This window comes from Melitaea cinxia, chromosome 24, assembly GCF_905220565.1.
Source record: "Melitaea cinxia chromosome 24, ilMelCinx1.1, whole genome shotgun sequence".
In the NCBI taxonomy this organism is placed as follows: Eukaryota; Metazoa; Arthropoda; class Insecta; order Lepidoptera; family Nymphalidae; genus Melitaea; species Melitaea cinxia.
In genome coordinates this window covers 4,785,766-4,813,508 of record NC_059417.1, presented here as the reverse complement: position 1 = coordinate 4,813,508, position 27,743 = coordinate 4,785,766, and the positions used below count along the sequence as shown (strand labels likewise).

The following is a 27,743-nucleotide window of genomic DNA, read 5'->3' as shown; positions in this document are numbered from 1 at the left end:
TAACTGAGGATGTGACATCAAGTGATTAGTGCGTTACTTAGCACTACCATATTTTATTTTATAAGGTTTGTTACAACCATAATAAAATAATATATTGGTAGGGATTTGATATTTTAGTTATAAAATGAAAGTGAGACAGAGTTTCATGCCTTGACGAATTATATTTATTACATTTAGTTTATATGACTACGTCGATGAATAATCAAATTACACGTGCTACGACAGTTCTACGAGAGCGCTACACGAGTTCTACACTTGCTACGTTAACGCTACATAGATATGTCATTAAATCCATATTTATTTACGAATAATACATAACACTAGTTACTTGAATATTTTATAATTTAGTATTATTTCCTTCAATTAATTTAAATATATTTGACTTAACTAAAATAATTGTATTGTATTGTACTAAACTACAAAATATTTAAGTCTAGGCCTAAAGATATTTCTCGACAACTCGATCTTTCTCCTACATAGAGATAGTGGCCTAAGCTCAGCAATGAAATGTTACAGGCTAAATCGTAATAATATATATTAACATAAATATACATATATTTCACATAACAGTGCAAAAATAACAGTACATAATATCTTCGCTGATAATAATGCTTTTAACAGATGAAATGTGAGATGGACGGACCGACCTCCCTAGATAAAGATTTATTTTTCTGAATGCTTTTGTACCTATAAATTCTTTGAACGATATACGTTCTAGATATTTCTATCCTACGTCGACATAGGTTATACGAATAGATAAAAATACCACATATTATTAATCGACTAATAAATAAAAAAGTATTTACACACTGTGGCATCCTGTTAAATGAAATATTGTGTTCTGAAAGTATACACAATGTAAACACGAAGACCACGACTTATATTTTTGTTCATTTACAAACATTTGTAAAACGCGGGTTTCGAACTCGCGAGAAATAACACATCAGCCTGTTTCTGTGATTGCGCTGCTTCGTCATTAATATAAATGGCCTTTTGATACTAATACAGACTTTCTAATGACAAAGTTGCATTATTTCAAAAATACTTAATTTCCTGCCAACGTTGACAAGTTATTAATTCATTTGTCGGTTACCATTTCACTTTATCATTGTATCACAGGTAGTTACAAGTTGTTACTTTATAATCCTTAAGCAAGCAAACTATTCACGAGTTGTATGCAATATAACTTATGTACGGAATATAGGGATTTGGAAAGAGATCTTTATTAATCCCACACTATAATACCAACAGCGTCCTTTCTGAAAGTGGGCAAATATGCACAAACTAAATAACTTTACGACCATTGGGTAGAACTAATAGTATTAAATACTGACCTAATTTGATAAAACATATCAAATGTTGTACTTGATAATTGCTAATTATTTTTAATAGGACAGGTAAAGGAGTGATTCAAGTAAACAAAAATATATTAATATGTGTTGTTATAGTACGTAGGCAATTACAAGCATTAAATAACCATAGATAACTGAGGTAGGGCACAGCAGGAATTTCCTGCTCAAAATATGGAGCAGACTGACTGGGGTAGTACCTCGACCTTACAGAAGACCACAGCTAAATAATACTGTTTTCAAGCAGTATTGTGTTCCTGTTGGTGAGTAAGGTGACCAGAGCTCCTGGGGGGATTGGGGATTGGGTCGGCAACGCGCTTGCGATGCTTCTGGTGTTGCAGGTGTCTATAAGCTACGGTAATCGCTTACCATCAGGTGAGCCGTACGCTTGTTTGCCGATCTAGTGACGTAAAAAAAAAGATACGGAATGCCAAAGCGGACTTGCAAACTTTTAATTGTTACCACAAGATTCATATTGTTTATTAATTTACAGTGGGCTGGGCGTTTGGACTGTGTGTGTTGGAAAATCTTACTGGGAGGCGTTGTGAGGCATTTATTTAAGTAAGTTCAAGTATCAATGTACTGACTTCGTCCACCTTGAGTACGCATATATTTATGGGCACTATTTCTTTCTCTATAAGCTATAACTAAATTTTTATGGGCTAGTATAGTTATCCAAGGAACCAATTTTTGAAACATAGCCTTTAAATCGAATAGTACATAATAACATTAACGCCTTCAAAAATATTCATAGACTTATATGTCACTATAGTACTCAGACAGATACTATGAAACCGCAATCAAGAAACAGAATCTTGGACAAAGTTATATAATACTCAGAAATTGTTTGCTGAGTCTTGAGCAAATTGTGTACTTTGAGTGGATTATTAGGAATAATGGCTTACTGATTCTTATAGAAATGATTTTGTGATTTTATGTTCGTATGATGCAAAATAAATCAAATAAATGTATTTATTTGTATCTGATATAACTTAGTTTTATAAATATAGTTTAATTATTTATTTATTTATTTATTTTATATAGGTATACTAACGACTTATTTACTACTAGCGACCCGCTCTGGCTTTGCACGAGTGCAATGCTGATACTTATCTGATCTGAACGCGTACCATCATTTGATCGAAGTAGTCTTATTGGGTTCTGATAGATGGCGTAGACCGACGTAGTACGCGCGTAGGCCGTCGAAAAAATAGTCAAGCAAATATGCATTAATAGATATAACTCAAAAAGTACTTGTTAGATCTCAATAAAATTTAAATGAGACCACATGCTATGCACCACCTTTCGATTAAAAAAAAGAATCATCCAAATCGGTCTACTTAGTAAAAAGTTCTGAGGTAACATACACAAGACGCCGCGTTGGCGCAACGGTTACAGCCATGGATTGTACCTGTTGCGCTGGCGGTTGCGGGTTCAATTCCTACACACGACAAACATTTGTATTAGCCATACAGGTGTTTGCCGTGGTCTAGGTGTTTGTGCAGTCTTTGTGGGTCTCCCCACCGTGGCTCGGAGAGCACGTTAAGCCGTCGGTCCTGGTTGTTATCATGTACACCTGATAGCGATCGTTACTCATAGTAGGGAATATATCCGCCAACCCGCATTAGAGCAGCCCAGTAGTGGGATATTACAGGCTGAAGCGAAGCGATACACAAGAAAAAAAAATACACATAAATTGAAAACTTCCGCCTTTTTTGGAAGGCGATTAAAAGTAACAATTTTTTAGCAAAGTTAGCAAATGTGTGTTTTAATAGAACTGTGACAAATCCAATAACCCCTTGACCTTTCGTCATTTGTACTCCTTTGAGTGGTTATTATTTTAATATATATATTTAAAAAAATATATATTTCATTAATCAAAAGATGAATTGTTATTCAAAAAAAAACTTTTTATACGTAAACATATCATATTAATTACATATCACCATCAAGATAAAATAACACTCCTGTCATTGTTATTTTAACAAGTTATAATTGCGTCAGTTTTATTTATGTAATAACTATAGTTTTTTATTACAATGTTGTGGATCTAATATCTTAGTTAACAAACAAGAAACCTTGTGACAGAAACAATATACTGGATAATTTGCTTATAAAAATTACACTGTCACAAAATTCATTTACTTTGTAATACGCTACCTCAATAAGGACGTAAATGTATAAGAATTTATGAAGGATGAGTGAGTACCATATTTATTAAAAGCTGATTGATGCAGACATTGATTTTGTTAGCTGTTCTAGTACACTTATTTTCAGATGTCCGTTTTATTTTAAGTTGAAGAACAATTGGATCTTAATCGAATATACGCTAATTCCAATTTGGTTAGTATTAAGCTTGAATAAGCTTTAGATTCAAAAGTTAGGTAGTCACATAAGAGATTACGATTCAATAGACAGACGCCTTGAGATTAAACAATTACCAGAACATAAATCGACTTCGAAGGATACTAGAAGTAATAGTATGTTTGTATTGTATGTATTTTTAAAGGTAAATAGAAAATTAAATACTTGCTAAGTATAATATAACATGAAATTCAAATTTATATCCATTTTTTATCCTTTATGTATAAGACGTTCAACTTTCTTCATACCTTGGTGTATACATAGTAATACAAGATGAAACATTCACATGAAACTACGGTACAAATAAAACACGTTTTAGGCAATTCTACATTTATATTTACGTACCCTTTTCTAGATCGATCTCAGCGGAATTGAAAAACGGCGGAAAAAAAGGCGGCTTATACACATTAATTTCAAATGAAACTGACCCCATTCCTGCCGAAGGTCGTTAATATTGCCTTTCTCGATCATTTGTATATCGCTTACGATATATGACTACTTATTTCCGTCGTTGCGATAGCGTTAAAAGTTGACTTCATATTTTTGCTCATAAATAGCTAAAGCTGGAACGGTCTGTATTGGGAATTCATTTATGTGAAAATTTAAAAATTGGACTTGGAATCATTTAATTTCATAATAATAGAATTTCAATTTCATATTTGTTTATATCTGTGATCAACGCGTAAACTAACGCCTGATCTATAAACAAAATTGTTTTAGCATAACAATTCCTCATTTCGCGATAGCGAATCCTTTCCAAAATCAATTTGTTATGTAATATGATATCGTGTTTATTTACAAATTAACATGAATAAGACTTCAAGTCGAAACAAAATAACAAGGTCAAAAGGATTATCTTCTGGTTACAAACAAACATAAGCCAGATTAGTTAACTCCTCTATAAACTTATTACCTAATTTAAAGAACAAATATTTACATTCAAAATATTTCGAAATGTTTAACGTTTATTCAATGAACAAAATTAACAAATTTAAGAAATAAACAGTCAGTTTTTAAGTGACTTGAAAGTTTACTTATTTCAATACGTTTTTAATAAGGAAAGAAATAAGAATTGTTAGGATTACAGCATTAATAAATAAAACGATATAATATAAAAATAACATAAAAATTTATTAAAATTATGAGCATACACATTTTTTATTTACTTTACATCGATTAAAAATCACAGCCTAAAACCTTTTTAGTAAACAAATATTTAAAATAAATTCGACAAATTTTTTTTCTAATATTTCATTTGACATGCATATCCTGTTATAATTATTATTCTCTTGACCAATCATGACAAATATATTTGTGTAAGAAAATAATAAGAGCACATACACTTTGTAAATTACTTCATTCAAATTCGCCGTTCCGTGACGAAGCGGTTCTTTAGCGATGGGCGTGATCAAGCACATTCTAACTCAGCCTTAGAAGCGGCTTGGGATAATAGGACAATAACGTACTCGATTTTTAAAACATGAAGGAATTTTATAGGGCGTGTATCTTGTTGAACTAGTGTTTCAAGATCATTTACACATTTACAAGGAAACGTCGTGAACGCGCTTTTACGTGGGCTTAATCAATAAATTTTGTAACTCAAAAAATAAATATCTTTGTTTTTAATTGTATTTGATATGTTATTATTTTAATCAACAAAAACATGCATATAAAATTTAAAGTAGGGAATTTAGTCATCGTTACTTTACTAGTTACTGTAACTGACAAAGCGAAATAACAACCTATTTAAAATCGGAGAATATTACCAACCGCATCTCATATATCTAGCGTATTAAATGAAGATATATCAAATGTACTGCTATGTCACTATCTGTAATTGTAAGACTATTGAAGCTGTCAGTTTGAAATGCCAAGCACTAACTAGTATCTAATGTCTTGTTGGGAACTTGGGAAAGTCTGTTAAAATATTAATAAGTGAAGCAAAAACTTTGTACCTTGGTAAATACCCACACTTTAGTTTATATAGAGAAAAATTGTAGAGCGCTAATATATTTTTTAATTATGAATAATAAATACATTAAATCAATTTAAAAAAAAAAAAAACATTATACCATAAATTTGACACTCACACGTATATATACTATTTTATTTATTGTTTAAGTCTGTGGTTAAATTATGGTCGTATTTCGACCACTGGGCGACCACTAGTGTTGTATTTATATCGTATTAAGGGCAAAAGCGGGACTAACTGTTTTTTTTATGTCACTAGGTCGGCAAACAAACATACGGCTCACCTGATGGTAAGCGATTACCGTAGCTTATAGACGCCTGCAACACCAGAAACATCGCAAGCGCATTGCCGACCCAATTCCCAATCCCTCTAGGAGCTCTGGTCACCTTACTCACCAACACGAACACAATACTGCTTGAAAACAGTATTATTTTGCTGTGATATTCTGTAAGGTCGAGGTAATACCCCAGTCGGGCTGCTCCATATTTAAAAAAAAATTGTTTAAAGTTTTCTTAGAGATAAAAAATATGTATCTACTGTTCCTGATATTTGAACTTTAGATTTAGACGATTTTAAGCTATCGACCCCGCTTGTTATCATAAATACCTAATAAAGATCGTTACACATAGTAGGTTACCACCAGCCCACAATGGAGCAGCATAGTTGATTGAGCTGGTCATAACCCTCTTCTCCTACATGGAGAAAGAGGCCTTTGCCCAGCTGTGGGATGTTACAGACTGAATCAATCTTTTGTAAGGTCGACATACTGCTCCAGCCAGACTGTTCCAGATTCTGAGCTGGATCCTGCTGTGCCCTTCCTCAATTAGACTGTATTGTGACTCAAGTAGCAACATTTTTCAAGTTTCAATAGATAATAATGTTTTTCATAAATCTAGAGTCAATGAACTTAAGGAAAAAAAAATAATAATAAAAAAAAGAAAAAAAAAAGAGAGAAAAAAGAAACATAGATAAATTATACCATACATTAGAATAAGAACCGGTCGGTGGACTCACGTCTCTTTTGGAGACATTAAGTTAGTCTAACTTGAACAGCGATGTTGCTGAGTAACGCCTACCTTGAAATAAAAAAAAATAAACAAAAAAATTGTATGTTTTTAGAATAAAAAGGACATGGGTTTATAAGACCGTGGATGTATATCACATGTATTAAAAAAAAGAGTCCATGAACTAAATTGTTACATAGTACAACATATAACGCTGTTCTTGAACCATTATTCTCAAGAATGAACGATCGAGTTCGTGAGACTGCGATTTTGTATAGGCAAGCTATTAATCTATCGTGCTCATACATTAAAAGATGATAAAAAATCACATAATGGAAGACTAAGCTTTTATTTAGGAATAAGTAAATCTATAATATTCAAAGCAGTAAATATTGAATACATTTATACATTTGATTTTACAAAAAATTTATATAGGACAAATGACACTTACTAACTTGCAAAGTTCTTCAACAAAGCGTAACAAAGATGCAAAGTATTACAAACAAATTTGGTTTATTTTTAGTCAGTTAAATATGAATATACATCTTATTTAAATTTAATTACTTAATCTATATAGCTTTAGTTCTGTCAATTTAGTTCAAATTATTTCATAAATATCATGTGGGTTTGAGAAGATGCCTCAACATGTATTGTTTTTTTCTTTTATATTAGTAGGTCGGCAAACAAGCGTACGGCTCACCTCATAGTAAGCGATTACCGTAGCTTATAGACGTCTGCAACACCAGAAACATCGCAAGCAATCCAATTCCCCCCAGGAGCTCTAGTCACCTTACTCACCAACTAGAACACAACACTGCTTGAAAACGGTACTATTTAGCTGTGATCTTCTGTAAGGTCGAGATACTAACCCAGTCGGTCTGCTCCATATTTTGAGCAGGAAATATCCTAATGTGCCCTACCTCAGTTAACTATCTACAACATCTTATCTACATCATGTTTATGTTAAAATTTAAAAATTATCATAACTACATATCATAACTATACATATATCAACGTGTCGATTGCATTTAAAGTCAATGGAATAAAAACTAGATTTGAACGCGATATAAAAGCCAGTAAAATTTTACACGAGCGAAGCCGCAGCCAAAAACTAGTAAAACAATAACTCAAAGACAAAATACTGTATAATGTTTTATCCTGAAATCATAAATTATTTATCATCTCCTAACGAGCGGGTGAAGTTAAAAACTTTAAATCGTAACTCTCTACACATTGCATTAAGCAAATTGGTTTCCGAAGCGACGTGCAAGCTAGCTAGCGTGTGACGTACCTCGGTATGTAGGTATAACTAGTACAAAAGTCGTGATTTCGAATTTCATTTAACTATTATAATGTAATGGACATTTCTTTTCTGCTTGACATTTTTATGGACAATAAATACTTTTCGAAGATAAAAAATATGTTACTCGATATTCCTGAGGTAGATATTGGACCGAACTTAATACGTAATATACTTTTGAGGTCAGTAAATAAATGAGTCAGTATTTCTAAAAAAATATGTTGATAGTAAATCTTTTATTGAAATTTTCTCGAAAATAAATGAAATTTAGTTTAATAACTAAGATTCAAGACTATCATTTTTCAATATTTTTTTATTTCATCAACAAAATCAGTAATATATTAATTATTATCCCAAAAAGTGAAAACTACGTACCAAGTTTATACTGTTGAAATACTGAAATTTATCGTTGTTATAAATATGTATACTGCGAATCTAAAAATGATTTAATGAATATTTCCCCCTGCGTAAAATAAGTGCAATTTCACCAAAGAGTTTTTAATAAAACCGGGATCGTTGACAGATTATGTACTGTATGTCGTATTACTTACGTCTTATCCCTTCAAATGAGAGTATTCAAATATACACCGTATTTTTTTGGAACTTGTAAAGGACTTTTTGAATGAAAGAAATGACGATAACTGAAATATAATATATTATGACTATTACGATTTTATTTTCAACTAGCTTTGCCTGCGACTTCGTCCGCGTGGAATTTAACAAAAAGTTAAGGAGCCTTAGTGACTCCTTATTACATCAGCTATCTGCCAGTAAATGTCCCGGCAAAATCGGTCCAACCGTTTCAGACTTTAGCCGGAATAAACATACAGACAGACAGACAGACAGACAAAAATTGTAAAAAATGTTATTTTAGTATATGAGTATGTATTATGTATATGTATGTTTATATATGTTTGTTGTATTATGTATATATATATGTTTGGTGTATTTGGTATATGACATGCATTTAGTAAAAAGCGGTTATTTTAATATTACAAACAGACACCCCAATTTTTATTTATTTGTATAGATATAGATAATAACAATATACATTACAAATATCTAATTATTATTATTTCTGTTGTTGTTAATCATTATGATTCTCTGTGAGTTTGTATGCTTTTAAACCTTAAAATTAATTTAATATTTTATAGTTACAGAATCATTACAATTGTTTCCCTTTTTTTGACTATCATTAAATTAAACTTAATTTAATTTCATTTTACTAACTAGTATGAACAGTATGAACATGTAACATGTATAGTATGAACTACATAACAGTTCTATAATTTAACAACAGATAAAAACAGCTAAATAGAAGCAGTAATTTAGACACAAGGTACCTTTTCATTTTTCCACAAATAAAACACATATAGATAGACACCCAAACTTTATCCCAATACTATTAAACAACAAAATAAATTGTAATAATATTTCACAAAAACAATTTCAAATATAACAGATAATACAAAACCATAAAAGGCAAAAGAAACTGAAAATAAAATCTTTTTCTATCCTTTCGCTCCATAAAGGCTTAAGGGCAACACATTTTTCACTTCAACGTGACTGAGTCATCATTGGATCTTTACGGCTCCTAGACAGAGTGGATGAAATAGCCGAAACTTATTGATATTGGCTGATAGAAAAATTGTTTCCTTATAATGTATGATGTAAATGTAATGAGTTATCGTTTTATAAATAACGAATAGGATTCCTCATTTAGTTTAAGTTTTCGTCTAATTTTTTTTTTTTTTATGGTTTGAGTACGTTGGTTTTTTTTTTCTTTTTGAATTTTTTGATGATGACGTTATAAATTTATATGATTTTTTTTTTGTTTTACGAGACTTTCGCAATAATAATGCTTATTCGATTTTAATTTGTATTTCACCTTTTTACGAATAATGGATGTCTAAAATTTATTTTTATTATAAATTTTAAAAAGAATTGACTTCTAACATAAAAGACGTTATTTATAAGCCGGTATTTAGGGTTATTATTTCAGTTTCTAAGTTAATACCGTTGGTTTTGTCCATTACTAACATATCAAACGATATATTGAATACTAAAAAAATTCAAGTTACCCTATATTTGTCCGAAAAAAAAATACGTCGGTACGGTCGTCGGTTCAGCTAATATTAAATATTTGGAATCAAACGCCAATCTTTCTCCGGTTGTTTTTTGAAATTTGAAGCGTAACCATATTTATGTGTATGTAAGCTTCTTGAAATATCATATTACATCTTTTAATTATTTAATAAAAAAATTATCTGTACTGATAACATAAACTGAGTATATTGATAACGGAAAATGACAGACTAATATAAACCTACGCGGCTAATATTTCGAGACGTCTGCGTCGCACGTGGTCTTCTAAAATTGGATTCCTAATTTTGTTATCTCCTACAAATAACTAATTTAAACTACGTTATTTCAGTACTGTATTAATTATTGTATATTGTAGTCGAAAGTCTTAGACTTTGAGGTAGCGGTGCAAAAAAAAAACGTAATAGAATCGACATTACATAGGTATCTTTGATTGAAGAGAGCCGGTTCATTTTTGGTAAGGGGGTGGGAAATATATACTATTTAATTCGATTCAACGCGGAACTGCCACCAGCATTCTAAATACGTACAATACTTAAAATATCGAAATAAATTTATATTATTCCATATTATATAGAATCCGTAAAGGTTTTAGCACCATAGACCACATACACACGCTGCGGCAGATTATACAGAAAGCCGAGGAGTATAAAGTCAAGTGGACTGCAGGTATGTCGAGGTGTCAAGGTACTTATACTCTAACGCCACAATGTGGGTCCGATTACAGGCCTAGAGCTCGAAGCCAATACTACTTCAGCGAGGCGTGATGCAAGCGGATGTTATATCTCCGAAGCTGTTTACCGCCGTGTTAGAGGACTCTTTCAAGCTTCTGGACTGGAAAGGATTCGGTATCAACATCAATAGCGAGTACCTCACCCACCTCCGTTTTGCCGATGACGTACTCCTTGTGGCTGAGACCTTGAAAGACCTGAGCACAATGCTTGAGCATCTCAACAGTGGTTCCCAAAGAGTGGGTCTTAAACTGAACATGGACAAGACGAAAATTATGTCGAACGTCCATGTCGCACCCGCTCCAGTTCACATTGGGAACACTGTTTTCGAAGTTATTGACCATTACGTATATTTAGGACAGCCAATTCAGCTAGATAAGTCCAGCTTGGAGAACGAGATCTCTCGGCGAATCCAACTCGGATGGGCAGCGTTCGGGAAACTACGAAAAATCTTCGTTTCCAATATCCCGCAGTATCTGAAGATAAAAGTCTTCACCACCAGAGTGTGTTGCCAGTGATGACATATGGATCTGAAACGTGGTTGCTAAATATGGGCCTCATAAGAAGGCTAAAAGTCGCTCGGCGGGCGATGAAGAGGGCAATGCTCAGTATTTCCCTACGTGATAGAAAAATAAATGAGGAGATCCGTAGGAGAACCAGGGTAACTGAGATTTCTCGAAGCATCGCACAGCTGAAGTGGCAATAGGCAGGGCATATAGATCCTAGGCGGGGCTTATGCTCAACAGTGGGCTTCCGTGAGCTGATGTGATGATATTATATATGTATCATTACAGCCTATACAGTCCACTGCTGGACATAGGCCTCCACAAGTTTACGCCAAAAATAACGTAAACTCATGTGTTTTGCCCATAGTCACCACGCTGGGCAGGCGGGTTGGTGACCGCAGTACTGGCTTTGTCACACCGAAGACGCTGCTGCCCGTCTTCGGCCTGTGTATTTCAAAGCCAGCAGTTGGATGGTTATCCCGCCATCGGTCGGTTTCTTAAGTTCCAAGGTGGTTGTGGAACCTTGTTATCCCTTAGTCGCCTCTTACGACACCCACGGGAAGAGAGGGGGTGGCTAAATTCTTTAGTGCCGTAGCCACACAGCATTATTATATTATATATGTATATCCATAGTTAAATAATATATAAATGTATTTATTTGTATCAAAAGAGTTATGTATTCAACCGGTATTTTAGATTGTAAGCAAAAAATCAATACAGACTTGCCCACTGAATCTCAGATGACAAGGCTTTGTGTAAATCGGCATCCGAAAATTGTACCTATTTTGTTAAAAAATAAAATTATGCTTAAATTTTTTTAAAGAAATGAATAAATAATTTGTTCTATATAGAACTAGCAGCCCGTCCCATCTTCGCGTGGGAATTTAACAAAAATTTTAAAATTAAAAATTATAATACACACACATAAATTAGTATAATTTGTTTTGTCACAATTATTGAAACTAACATAGTTAAGGAAAAAAAATGTAACTAACAAAAATATGGACTACGTCTGAAATAAATTATTATTATTATTATTATTATTATTATAAACCCTTTTATGCGTCGGTTGCTTAATAAAGAAAGTTTGAATATCGTTATTTTAATGAACTTTTTTTTTCATTTTAATGATTTTTTTTTTTTGTTGGCTAAAATATTAAGTTTTTTTCTTACAATTTGGTTAAATTATTATAGTTTTAGTAAGGATCGCTAATTTTTTTGAAAATATAATATAGCCTATGCCACCTGCGGACAGTGTAGCTTCCCAACAGTGAAAGAATTTTTCAAATCGGTTCAGTAGTTTCGGATTCTATTCAATGTAAACAAACAAACAATTTATTTTTAACAATATTATGTATATTCACCAAAATATTCATTGTTTTGAAATAAATAGTAATAATCGCATCGTAAACACGAGAAGAAATAACAAAATTGTAACTCCAAATTTTCGACTGGGCAAAGTAAACGTTTCCTTTCTGGGTCATGGTATTCACATGTATAATAAAATCCCACAAACGATTTCGGAATTGTCTCAACATAAATTTAAAGTTATTATTAAAAAAAATAGATAAAGCTTACTACTCGGTGCAGGATTACATAGTTGATAAAGATGCGTGGACTTAGTGACGCTGTATTTTATGCAACATGTTACTAATTTTGTATTAAAACACAGTTTATATATTATTTTTCAAAAGAGTAACTGCGGAGTTTCTAGCCGATTCTTATCTGCAGAGTTTACATATCGAATCGGTGATAGCTTTACTTCTACAAATATAATAACTTATTTTTAAAGTTTTAATTTTTAAAATGACAATTCGAAAGTGCTCTTGGAGCCTATTCGAATAAAGCTGTTTTTGATTTTGATTTGGTTTGACAATCAAATATTCCTCTTTATAATATTAAGTATATATAAAATTGGTTCTTCACGAACCACTCTTCGACATGAACCATATCCTCAGGTAGTTTGCTCTAAAATCATCCTTAGGCTATAAATTACCAATCTAGGATCTTAGTAAAACAGTATCCACTAGTATGTGCCAATCCATTACCACTATAATACATTATCGAGTCCAGAATGAGCCGTTTTTATCAATTATGTTAACGCCAAACATTTTGACATCAACAGGCGAGAGGAAACGCTACTCGATACTATATAAACGTTTCTTAAGTAACCCCCAATCAAGTCACAATTAAATTATGACAGCCTATTACTTTAAGGGCATATTATTTTATTCATGTTACATAATTATAATTCCATAGCAATATTCGGAATATTAAATTACAAATCGCTGTGTGGCTACGGTAGTAAATAATATAGCCACCCACTCCCTTCCCGTGGGTGTTGTAAGAGGCGACTAAGGAATAACATAGTTCCACTACCACCTTGGAACTTATAAGGCCGATCGATGGCGCGATAACCATCCAACTGTTGACTGTCTTCGGTGCGACAAAGCCAGTCCTGTGGTCACCAACCCGCCTACCCAGCGTCGTGACTATGGGCAAAACACATGAGTTCACGCTATTTTGGCGTGAACTTATGAAGGCCTATGTCCAGCAGTGGAATGTGATAGGCTGAAATGATGAATGAGGATTCGGAATATCTGCTATATTTATTAGTATAGCGTCATTCGTATATATGTAGGGCATGTAACTATATAACCTAATTAAACATGGCCTAACAAGGCTATAAAACATTTTAATTCAACGTAACCATCTGATATGTATCGTAATGAAACGCGATTGCTTTACTAACGAATCTCATATAATTATTTTCACAGCACGACGTGGTCCTGACCACGCAACACAAACACATGGTGGATTAAGTTGATAATTCTTAAATTTCCTTGTACAACAAGCAGCGTTCTTTAGACCATAATTGAACAATTACAATGGCACAATGTGCTATAAATGCCTCATAATTGTATAAAATAGGCTATTTAAGATTGTAAATATTAACGATAGCAATAGTATAACAAAATATCAGCGAAAATATATTAAATCACGAAATCACACTGATACGTTGTTAGTAATTGCAGAATGTCCATCGACGTCGACTATACAATAATATGTTTTTTATACGTCAATTTGTAATGTTTATGTATTTGGGCTGACATATTAAGGCTACAAGTTACGATATAACGATATTATAGCAGCTAAATAAAATTTCAAAGGAAATGTTAAGTACACTCCGACCTTTAATGAAAAAAACACATCAAAAGAATAATATATAACCAAATATATTACATTCCTTACAGAAAGTTTTTAAGTATAATCAATTTTGTATACTCCACTTGTATTTTATTAAAGACATTATACTTTTATTCTATTAAATAAGTTCACTAAAAACAATAAATTAAATATACTGACTTTGACAGTCACAGAAGTAGAAATAATTGATAAATATTTTTACTGATTTATTTTATTTAATTGTTACATTTTTAATAATCAATTATTTATTTGTCTTTTTTTTTCTTTGTTTATCTGCGGCTATCATAGATTAGCTAGGACTTACCTTATTGCCAAAAACATATACGAGTATATCTAACTTCCGCCAATTTCATGTTGCATTTTCTTAGTCAAATTACGACTTAGGCTTGGCTTTATTATTATAAAATCACTAATTTAACTGTGACCTAATTGAGTATGGAACAATTGGACTATCATAGCGATCATGACCACCATGATAAATGATCACACTTATCCAATTTAGTTTTATTTTGTGTTAAACATTATTTTAGCCTTTTTTATTTTATGAGACCTAATTATAACGATGATTTAAAACCATTAGTTATTGTTACGTATATTGAACCATAGAACCAGAGTAATAAATATAAAGAGTATAAATAGAAAAAATAAACCTTTCAATTGTCGTTTTGTTTATAATATTAATTTATCACTCATAAATTTTAAATTTATACATTTTACATTGAAAGCGTATAGCGACAGTATATGTGCAACATGCATACTTGTATTTATTGAATCTACAAAATTATTTTATCTAGAAGCCATTAAGTATATTAAATAATATAATTTCAATAATAAAGGTCACAAATACAATTATTTAATAATAAAGAACTGTCAATACTAAAATAAAAGTAATCTTAAAAAAAACACATTAATTTTGTCGACTTAAACTTAATTATTTTTCCAATTTACCATATGATACACTAAAGATAATCCTCCATAGTAAAAGAAATTTATACATATACTAATAAAGTAATGTACATAAAGTGTCTTTATCGTAAAAATAGCGATGTCTTTATAGACATCTCGAGGTAGAAGTAAGAAATAAAAAGGTGTAGGTATACATAAAACATGAAATAACTATAAAAATTAATGCGGTGAAGGTACCGTAATAAAAACTTATAAGATATGTAAAGAAATGTACATAAATAAAATAAGAACTGAAACTAAAATAGCTATAAAAATAGATAAAGTCATTTACTTTTATTTTCCTTTAAAATAAAACGAAAATATTGTTCAAATCTTGCTTCGCATATTCAAAGAAATTCAAATTGATTCAAAATGACAAGAATCAAATTTATTTAGCGAAAAACAAGAGTTGTTTATTTATTATCACTAAATAGTATAATACAAAGTCGCTTCCCGCTGCCTGTATGCTTAGATCTTTAAAACTAGTCAACGGATTTTGATGCGGTTTCATTTAGTCAATAGAGTGATTTCAGAGGAAGGTCTATATGTATAATAAATGCATAATATAGTAGAGGAACACTGATAATTTTTGCACCCGTGTTGCAAACATACAGTTCATTGTGATTTCAATTGTTATATATATTTTAAATAATAATTTCGTGCTTAACCTCAATGTTGCTTAATGGAAAGAAAGAATAAGGTCTGTTTTAATGTTTGTTTGTCTAAAACATACCTTACACTCTTCCCCTTAAGATAGCTCAACATATTGGTATGTATAAGTGGCCGGAACACGGATAACGCAAGGGTGATCCAATATTGACGGTTGAAACGGTATGAGAAATATTTCGAGCGAGTAGGTTGAACTACGACCATACAAAAATGGCGCTCGATTATATATTTACGTATATACATATATATGTGTAAGCTTTAAATGTACTTATATAATATTATAATATATATGTAATATATATTATTTATCGATTAACAGTTCTTTATCATCATATTGACTGTTTTTCTACTACATCACATTATACTACTGTACTTACCAAGACTCGCGTCGTACGTATTCATGTATTCTGACGTCATAAACTGCGATACAAGCGCCGTCTTTCCGACTCCGGCATCTCCCAGTAATACCACTCGATATTTTGGTATCTATTAAGAAAAATATGATTTTTAATAAACTTTTTAAGGTAAAAGATATTTCTTTGGTAAATAAGTGACACTAAAACAACTTATCAATTCATAATAATGTTACAAATACGACAGTAAATTAATTCCTTTAATAACATGGAACAATAATATGGCGCAGCCCGACTGGGGTAGTACCTCGCCCTTACAGAAGATCAGAGCTAAATAATACTCTTTTCAAGCAGTATTGTGTTCCTGTTGGTGAGTAAGGTGACCAGAGCTCCTAGGAGGATTGGGGATTGGGTCGGCAACGCGCTTGCGATGCTTCTGGTGTTGCAGGTGCCTATAAGCTACGGTAATCTCCACCATTACCGAACAATACAACTTACAAACACAGAACTTTGTCTGCTCACTTTTTTTTTTCTTTTCTTTATGAACAATTTTATGAATACCGTTTAATATTTTAATTTCCTACTTGTCCAACACAACACTATTGTTAATTTATTGCTACACGTGGAAACTTGTCAATGGCCTTCTGTTGCTATAATTTATATTATTGTTAATGTTAGCTGTAAGTTTCCCAAATAAAATAAAAATAAAATAAAATAAAATTATATAATAATTGTGTTTGCTCGCAAACGAAAAAAAAAACGACTTCAATTACATCGACAAGTAATAGAACGTACATCGACGAAAAAATAGTCAAGCAACTACGCGTTATCAAAGATTACTCAAAAAGTAGTTATCAGATCTCGATAAAATTTATATGTGACCACATGATAAACATCAGCTTTCGATTAAATTAAAAATTATTAAAATCGGTACACCCAGTAAAAAGTTATTGCGGATTTTCGAGAGTTTCCCTCGATTTCTCTGGGATCCCATCATCAGATCCTGGTTTCCTTATCACGGTACCAAACTAAGAATATCCCTTTTCCAACAAAAAAAGAATTATCAAAATCGGTACACCCAGTAGAAAGTTATGCGGTATAATACAACGTAGGTCGACGAAAAAAGCGTCAAGTAAAAACGCATTATTAGATATAACTCGAAAAGTAGTTGTTAGATCTCAAATAAATTTAAATGGGACCAATTGATACACATCACCTTTCGATTAAAACAAAATTTGTCGAAATCGGTCTACGCGGGCAAAAGTTCTGATGTAACATACATAAAAAAAAAATACAGTCGAATTGAGAACCTCCTCCTTTTTTGGAAGTCGGTTAAAAAAACGTAATTTTTATGTTTATAAAGTATTTGGCGATGCGTGTTAAACGTAGTGTGAAGAATCGCGTCCGCCATCGAAAAGGGAGGATCCTCCACCAGACGGGTGTTGTGTCTGGCGGGCTAACGGCCCCGACGGTTGTTGTCGGGATCTTGTATATATACTTATTCACTTTGAAAACTCTGATAGCGCGATGTAGCATACGTCAGTTTTTCTCTAATTACGTAGTTTGTAGTCGTTCGTAATTCGCGCGATAGATGTCGCCACATCACTCCCCTCCGAGACCGGAGGTCGATAGCAGGTTAAGTCGTCCATTCATCTTGTGATGCTTGCCGGGCCAGTGGAATGTTCTAGTGAGTCGGAACCAGATGCCGCATAGTTCACGATGAGTCGGAACTGTCTGCGGTGATGCTGCATATGCTCCAGTGAGTCGGAGTGGTGCAGTATGCGTAGTGGCTGCTGCTGCGTCGACCAGGAGAGAAGTGCGTCTCTGCTTGCTGACCGGCCGAAGTGCAGTGTGCTGTGCCAAAGTCGCTGAGAAGGCTGTGGGCGATGACCAGGAATGCTGTGGGCGATGACCAGGAATGCGCGTCCGCTGCATGCTGGTGGTCAGGATACCCGTAGTAGCCGTAGATGCTGGCTGGCTGAAGCTGTAGATGCTGGATGCTACTCGCTGCTCGAAAGCTTGAGGAAGTGATGATGACGATGAAGGTTGCGCCGATGATCACGTCGGGGTCACCAGTTTAGAGATGCGGAGGAATATGGTTGTGAAGAATCGCGTCCGCCATCGAAAAGGGAGGATCCTCCACCAGACGGGTGTTGTGTCTGGCGGGCTAACGGCCCCGACGGTTGTTGTCGGGATCTTGTATATATACTTATTCACTTTGAAAACTCTGATAGCGCGATGTAGCATACGTCAGTTTTTCTCTAATTACGTAGTTTGTAGTCGTTCGTAATTCGCGCGATAGATGTCGCCACAAGTAGACTGATTTTACAAAAATTGTTTTAAACGTAATTTCGATGCAACATACATACGCTCAATCATTCGTAAAGAGAGATATAGTAATTTAATTTTAAGATTAATTCATATTATTGTTACTCTAACAAAGTAATTACGAAAAATTCGAATATTTAAAATTTCAGATCGTACAGTCTAATCCTAAGAAATAATTTAAAGCCGCATTGGAGCAGCATGGTGGATAAAGCTCCAACCCTTCTTCTACCTGCAAAAAGAGGCCTGTGTCCAGCAGTGAGCATGTTACAGTGTGAATCAATCAACTGATTAATTAAGATATGGTTACATTCGCTACAGAAAAATGATATATCGAACAGCAAATAAATCTACCTTTACTTATACGTAATCTTCTTAAAGGTTAATTTCTCCCGTTCATGTCGAATTCGATTAACGTATATAAAATCCTTAGCGGGTTATCTTACTATGTCATCGAAATAAAATCCAAGGAGTAATATATTTTTGACAATAGAAAAAAAAATTATATTCCGAATATTACATTTTAAGAAGATTATGTAATTTTCTTTAATTTAATTTTAAATGTGCAATAAACTGTCTAAAAAATAATCAATTTTATCAACAGTTTTCAGTTACTTTTCAAATTATTTAAAGAAAAATTCTGAAAAAAGGTCCTATAGGACAATAGTGATAAGATTTAAATAATTCATTTTAAAATTGAATTTGTTATACTCAAGGTTATTTTCATTTAAATTTGAATAAAATATTCTACCTTCAAGGATGAAAAATTATGCGGTAAATAAATACCTTATTATGTTTTTTAATGAATGAAGATTGAAATTACACCTTGTCCGTTAATTATGTAAAAAATTTAAAAAGGAAGGTTATTGACCTAAGCTTCATAATGAATATTGTTTTTTAGATTATTAACATTACATATATGTATGAGCGTACGGCACTTGCAACATCTAATTTTATTCTTAATTTTTGTTCGTTGATGTTAATGGACATTTCAACACTACAATTTTTTTTAAAAGCTTTATATAATATTTAATAAATATAATAAGTTGTTAAAGAAATGACATATTTTTCAGCTAGTATACTCCCGCGGTTACACCCTTATGACATTGTAAACAAGTTACCTATTTTTTACTGATTTTAAATTACGTACCATTATCTGTTAAAGCAATAATATTAATAACTGACATGAAACGAAAAAAAAAACAAATAGAATAAAAATATTTTTGATTAATACTTTTGTAATTAAGGTTCTTTTCATGTGTCTAAAAAGATGTATTTAATTTATAAACGAAAACGAATGTACTAACTTCATCGATAGAGACAGAAAAGTTGAACAACCTTACCATTTTTCCACTGTGATATTTGTATGTGATATTGGTTGTGACTATTGATTTTAGTTGAATTCAATTTCTCTAATTTCTTATTATACAATTTTCTCTAATTTTTTATTATTTTTTATCTTCACTCCTAATCCTTTGTAGTACTGTGACTGATAGATGTTGATACTATGTATATGGGGTATTCCATGCCAAATCGACCACTTTTGAACCTGACCCCATTCTCTGACCAAAAGTTTTCCATTCTATTCTACCCTTTGAAAAACATTTTTGAGAATTTTTTCAAACTTTTATCAAACCCAAAAAGTTATGAATTTAAAAAAAATAATAGCTTTTTTAATTTCAAATAGCTATCTAGCTAGCATCACTAACTATATCTATATAACTTTTTCGAAAATTGACCTTTTGGTATCTTTTCTTGTTTAAATTTGTTTTTTTAAATGATTTTTTCGAAAAAGTAGACTACGATTATTCCAGCCAATCCCAGAGTGGGCCAATTTTTTTCTATTTTTTTTATTTAATTGAAAAAAAATGTCTAATTTTCAAAATTGAAAATTTTGGAACGAAGGTCCTTATATGGCGTTGCGGAGGGGTGCCCTAGCCGGCAAAAAACGTCCGCAACGTTAAAAAAACGTAAGATTTTTATATATAGTCTATGTATGATAGCTATAGCTATAGCAGTGTCTAATGTATAGTCTACGACTCTACGTGATGACTTTTATTATTATTGCAATTTGCCATTATTGTTATAATATCATTCCATAAGGGTGTTAACATAATTTTATAAAGTAGTTTTTTGAATTTTATCGATTAAAAAAAAATCATAATAAAAATGTATACCCGAATGATTATTTTCTTTATACCTCGAATAGAACTTGAAATTAATATTTTATAATAAGGAACTACGTTCATGTCTGGTGTCCCACGATACGGTGTCCCACGATACACGGTTTTTTTACATTTTTTTAAATAATATAATTGTGTTTACTTGGAAACGAAAAAAAAACCAACTTCAATTACATCGACAAGTAATACAATGTAAGTAAACGAAAAAATTACGTGAGCAACGTCAGAAGAACTATTAAAAAAACAACAATTTTATATACCCGTAGAGTTAAACATTTGGAACTTAAACCAGTTGAAAGGTTTATCAGTTTTTCATAATGTAAAAAGTTATTTTTCAAGCAATATTTAAAAACTACATAATAAAATATATTCATTATATTATGTGTATTTAAATACAAGCACTTAACCTATTAGCAGGTTATACATTATGCAAACGTCAAAGTAGATATTGAATTTAACGTTCCCTCGATACTCATAAGTTTCACAACGACACTGAAAGCTAGCATAGTCTAGACAGTTTTTTAAAATACAATGTTAAAATTCAAAACTTGTTTTTTTGACAATGTATGTTATTATGTCTCAACTGAGGTAGGGCACAGCAGGAATTTCCTGCTCAAAATATGGAGCAGCCCGACTGGGGTAGTACCTTGACCTTACAGAAGATCACAGCAAAATAATACTGTTTTTAAGCAGTATTGTGGTCTGTTGGTGAGTAAGGTGACCAGAGCTCCTGGGGGGATTGGGGATTGTGTCGATAACGCGCTTGCGATGCTTCTGGTGTTGCAGGTGTCTATAAGCTACGATAATCGCTTACCATCAGGTGAGCCGTACGCTTGTTTGTCGACCTAGTGACATAAAAAAAAAATTTTTTTGTTTACCAAAAGTGGCTCATATAAAAATTAAACCTAGTTTATCATAATCGATTTCAAGTTTTAGCAAAATTTACCATATTTGTGTCTTTTTTCTTTCCGTTTTCCTACAGAACCTTGTTAAACTTAGGCTAATCCTTCCTTGGAACCGTTATATAAATATTTGAGTTTGTGACAAAAATTTGAAAAAAAAATCGACAGTAAAAATTCGACAATGAAAATTTTGACATAGTTTTAGCGATCAAAGATTCGCTGAAACTATGTCGAACTTTGCAACTGATAAATACTGCAATTTATTGATAAATTTATTTTCAAATATGCTCAAACTAAAATTAAATTAGTAAAAGTGGCATAAGCTGAAATGATTACGCCTCGGTTCTACTAGCGAACTAGCACGGTAAGCAAAGGAAAGAAAGATACGAAAAAGAAAGAAGAATTTTACATAATAGCACGTTACCGGATCAAGGTCATCTTCATCAGGTGTATCCAGACTGGCAGAATCCACAGGCCGGTAGCCGGAACAGCAGGAACCATCGAACGGCGATCTATCTGACGCTCTGTGGACAAAACATTAAAATTAAATATCTATATATTAATACGTGAAGCAACAACTTTGTACCCCTTTTTACGAAAACTGCGCGGATGGAGGAGAATGAATTTACTCACACTTATAGTTTATATAGAGAACGAGTGCAGAATGCTAATATTTTTTTAAATTATGCATAAAAAAATATTAAATCAATAAAAAAAAATATTACACACACTACCATGTATTTGACACACACACGCATATTATACTAATTTGTGATTGTCAGTCTGTAGCAAAATTGAAAAATTAAAAAAAAATGTTCTTTATTTTCATTATTGTTTGGTTTTTCTTTTTAAATTAAATTTTTAATTATGGTCGAACTTCGAGCGCTGGGCGACCACTAGTTCCTATAAAACTACTAGCTGACCCGGCCACGCGTTGCTGTGGCTAAAGTTTTTGTTATATTACATTATAGTAAACAATCTAAGAGAAACAATAAGAGAACATCAGTCACGGAGTCCACTATGCTTTTTCACACAGATGGTATTTGTAAAAAAAATATGGTGATCTCCTTATTTGACTTTCTACTACTATAACCCTTTAGTACAATGAAATTATTTACGAACAAAGACAAAATTTTATAGCGTCAACAACACGTGGTAATTATGCTGTTAAAATGTAGCTTATATGACACGTTCGTAGATTTACTATAGCAGCGCCATCTATTGATTACTTACTCAACCCAGTCGAAAGGTATCGACATCTGTTAGAATCATTTGGAGTTAGCAGATAATTGTGACTGTCAAATAATAACAGACAAATAATTAGCAACAAATTAAAATTGCGACTATAATTTGAGATTTAAACTATCTTATCTCTCAAGTTGGATCGAACTGCACATGGTGTGCGAATTTTATTATAATCGGTTAAGTGGTTTAGGAGTCCATTGAGGACAAACATTGTGACACGAGATTTATATATATTAAGATGATATAGACTGCCCTTAAGAGCCTGCCTGTAATATACATGTGTGTAATTTTATATAGCAATTCACAAGAAACAGTTTGTGAAAAATATTAATTAATCGCTAGGAGATCGCTCGCTTGTCAAATATGTTTATCGATTGCAACTATCGCCATAAAGAATATAATGACAATTATGATACTAAACGTAAAAAAATAGTGTGTTGAATTGTTTTTGCTGTTTTTTATAGTCTATTCATATTATTTGTTTGTTAAACTTTCTACTTTTAGCACTAAAATCGTTTTCCTTTCTTTAAATTAAAATATTTACAACATACACAGTCATCTGTTCCTAAAGTAAGCAAGTTAATGCTTGTGTTATAGGTAATAACCGACTGGTATAGCTACATTTTTTTTTCGATAAGCATGCATATAAGTAATACATATATATAAATATATATAAATAAATATATTACACCCAGACTCGGGGTGGGAATCGAACCCACAACTCCCGGAGCGGAAAGCAGAGTTACTACAAACTGCGCCAACGAGCTAGTCATTTCTACTCTCCAATTGGGACTCTTATCCAAGTGTGTCGAGTACGTGACAGATGAGGTCACGCACTCGTTCGGAAATGTTCTTTTATGAATCTTACGATTGTAGCAAGCTTCATATTGTTTGATCTGTCCAAGCTATAGAAAAGTTTGTCACTTGTCTCTATTAAGAGCTGTTTATCAAATAATATTACATGTACGGACCTACATCAACACATTGTGAAATAACCTGCATTACTCGATGGGAATTCCGTTACTGGCACATATACTCAACAGGCCGCAGTGAAGCTACGTGGCGAATAAAATTCATATCCATTTTAATGGGGAAAGAGGAATTAGATAAAATATTTTATATACTATTACAATTAGACAATTTTACAAATATTTAATAATAAAAATATAGCACGTAGATTAAAAACATAAACGTAAAACTAAGAAAAAAAAAAAAAAAAATTTCAACCTCTGATAAAGATATCAGACCAGTACTAGGCCAGACCAGTATCATCAATTACAAAGAGCTATTATGTATATTTGTAAGAGTAGCAACAGAACAGGTCGACGGTAGTCACGCAAGATCGTAATCAAGTACGAAAATCTAGTTGTAGTGGATTAACGGTGGAAAAAAGTTTGTATTTCCCTTAGATTTGTTTTATGAATGTTTCTATCTATTTATAATTTTATGACTATTTGTTTGATGATACTTATTATTCGCCTGTCCGAATTTCATTAATATAATTTACATATGTTCTTGTTTAAGATTATGTTATGTATTAAATATTAATAAACTAGCTGTGCCCGCGACTTAGTCCGCGTGGAATTTAACAACAAATTTATTATTTAGTTCGCAGAGTTATAAAATAAATAAATTTCTTAAATAAAAATAGCCTAAGTTACTCCTTATTACATTAGCTACCTGCCAGTGTAAATTCCGTCAAAATTGGTCCAGGCGTTTCAGAGATTAACCGGAACAAACAGACAGACAGACAGACAAAAATTGTAAAAAATGTTATTTTGATATATGTACCGCTTATACATCCATATGCATTTAGTAAAAAGCGGCTATTTTAATATTACATACAGACGATCCAATATTATTTATTTCTATAGATTATGATCTATCTGATCAGGTTTCGTAGAAGTTATTACTTTATATGACTCAGTTAATATAATATGTTATATTAGTTTCACTTCAATATATTGTTCAATTATTCAAATATATTTATTTATATTTTCGGTTTCGTACGATTGTAATGTTATGTTAGTTAGATTCTTCGATGAGATGGCTCTCCACTATTTTGTATATTATTAATAATGTTATATCTTCAAATAATCTTCAGAAGTGGTTAAGTTGCAGTTTGTACGACACACATCTATAAAAAAAGATTAATACTTAAAAGTTTTAACTAGTAAAACAGTTTACGGGACATAAAGCCAGATTATGTAACAGTATTTCAATGTAACGGTGTGATCGAAGCCTTTTTTTATAGATGGGGAAATGCATTAAGCACCAATCCCGCCACACGAGGGTGACGGGAGTGTGGAACTCCCGGCGTGAGTAGCAATGACAAACTATCCACTAAAACCCACATCTTTTTTCCGCCGGCGCCTTAGTGGGGACGCCATGGTATCGCTTTCGCACACTACCACGACGGTGTGGCCGAAGCCTAACTCAGCGTATGAAATAACAGATTCAACTACTTGATAATCAATAATATGTAGTGTCATACAAACTAACAATATAACGATTACGAACGTATATTTTATAACGAATGTTTTAGTTATAACAATTTTTTTATTTTATTATTTATAAATAGCATTTGATATAAACTTTTCGCGCCATTAGGTTTACTGTGACATACAGTAAAACTTAAAACGGTTTCTGCACTGTAACACTTATGTCGTTCTTCCTAATGGGCAAGACGTCCCTTCCTAAGACGTACTTGAAAATACTTGTAGCTCACTTTTTTTTCGACGCCTTGACTTACATAAGTGTATGGGCTTAGAATTTCTCATCATTGTATGTGTGTGATTAATAATTTTCTAAGTTTAATGGCTGAGAAAAGTTTTGTTATCTATATGCTGGACCAAATGACGAGGTAAAATTACATACATATAATTATGATGTTCATCTTTTAAACATACATTATTTTTCATCGATAATAGTAGATACGTGAATAAAACTAAAACATAAAGTTAAACAACAGACAAACATTTATTAAGTCATTCAAACCTTAATCTATAATGTTTAATTTCAATAATACATTGTGACTAACAAGCATGTTTTAATAATTTTTAGATTTGCACACATTTATTATCTTTTTAATCTTGATCGTCAATAACATCGATGTATTTAATTTTGTTTTCCAAGGACTTAAATATGTATATAATAAACTAATTGACCTGGTGAGCTTTATATCACCATATTTTTTTCAGGGAATTTATGGTTTTTTTTTAATGTATATGGTACCTATCAAAACCTCCTGACATCACGACCACTAAAAAATATCAATTTAGGGCAGTCGTTCTTCTTATTTTTTAACCGACTTCGAAAAAAGGAGGAGGTTCTCAATTCGACTGTATTTTTTTTTATGTATGTTACTTCAGAACTATTGACCGGGTGGACCGATTTCGGCAATTTTTTTTAATCGAAAGGTGGTGTGTGTCAATTGGTTCCATTTTAATTTATTTGAGATCTAACAACTACTTTTCGAGTTATATCTAATAATGCGTTTTTACTTGACGCTTTTTTCGTCGACCTAAGTTGTATTATACCGCATAACTTTCTACTGAATGTACCGATTTTGACAATTCTTTTTTGTTAGAAAGGGGATATCCTTAGTTTGGTACCATGATAAGGAAACCAGGATCTGATGATGGGATCCCAGAGAAATCGAGGGAAACTCTCGAAAATCCGCAATAACTTTTTACTGGATGTACCGATTTTGACTATTTTTTCGTGGATCTACGTTGTATTACTCGTCGATGGAATTGAAGTCGATTTCTTTTTGTTTGTGAGCAAACACAATTATATTAATTACTAGCTACTACCCGAGGATTCACTCGCATTGATTTTGTTTATAAAAAGTATCCTATGTTACTTCTAATACCTCCAAGAATATGCGTATAAAGTTTCATGATGATCGGTTAAGTAGTTTTCGCGTGAAAGCGTAATAAACAAAATTCACATTTATAATATTATATTAGGGATGTACCTAGATTGTCAATAAAGATTCTCAGAGAAGGATCTCTGATCTGCCAAAGATCTATCATAGAAAGAAAATGTCAAAAAGAGTTAAACTAAATTATCTAACTTCTCATAAAGGATTTAAGTAACTTATTTCTTCTACGTGACATTGGCGCAATCATCTGTGCTCATATGGGCTATTGAAAGCCATTTTAACCAGAAGAAGAAGAACTTATTTCTACTTGAAGCAATTAAAAGATTATCTTTAAAACCTAAAAAGAAAGTCAATTACATTGGAAGCTGAGTGACAGTCATAAAAGTTTAGTTTTATTGCTCTTTACGTTTATAGGTCTTCTTAACCGACTTTATAAAATATATATAAATGCGACGATAAACTATGTAATACTATACAAAAAAAATACGTTTTGTTAATTTAGTTATTCTTAGCTTTACTATAAGTGCTATTTTCAATCAAATGAAATATATTGTACGGAGACTTTATGTTACCTTTACTTTGTTGTAACAGATAATATAACAGAGATGGAACTACATTAAAATTAAGAGAAAATAAATAACGCTTCACACTCAACGGCCCCCAGTAGGATTTTCGTCTGTGTCGGGGGTCCGCAAACAC

General features: G+C 32.2%; 1 protein-coding gene across 1 annotated transcript in view; it reads right to left on the bottom strand.

Annotated features, from left to right (window-relative positions):
* LOC123665672 overlaps positions 1 to 27,743 on the bottom strand; it is a 62,173-nt gene that overhangs the window by 18,912 nt on the left and 15,518 nt on the right. The window contains exons 3-5 of the mRNA XM_045599939.1: positions 22,338 to 22,437; positions 16,524 to 16,636; positions 5,484 to 5,488 (exon numbers count right to left, since the gene is read on the bottom strand). Of these exons, the coding sequence (XP_045455895.1) occupies positions 5,484 to 5,488; positions 16,524 to 16,636; positions 22,338 to 22,437 (218 nt within the window). The remainder of the gene's footprint in view (positions 1 to 5,483; positions 5,489 to 16,523; positions 16,637 to 22,337; positions 22,438 to 27,743) is intronic.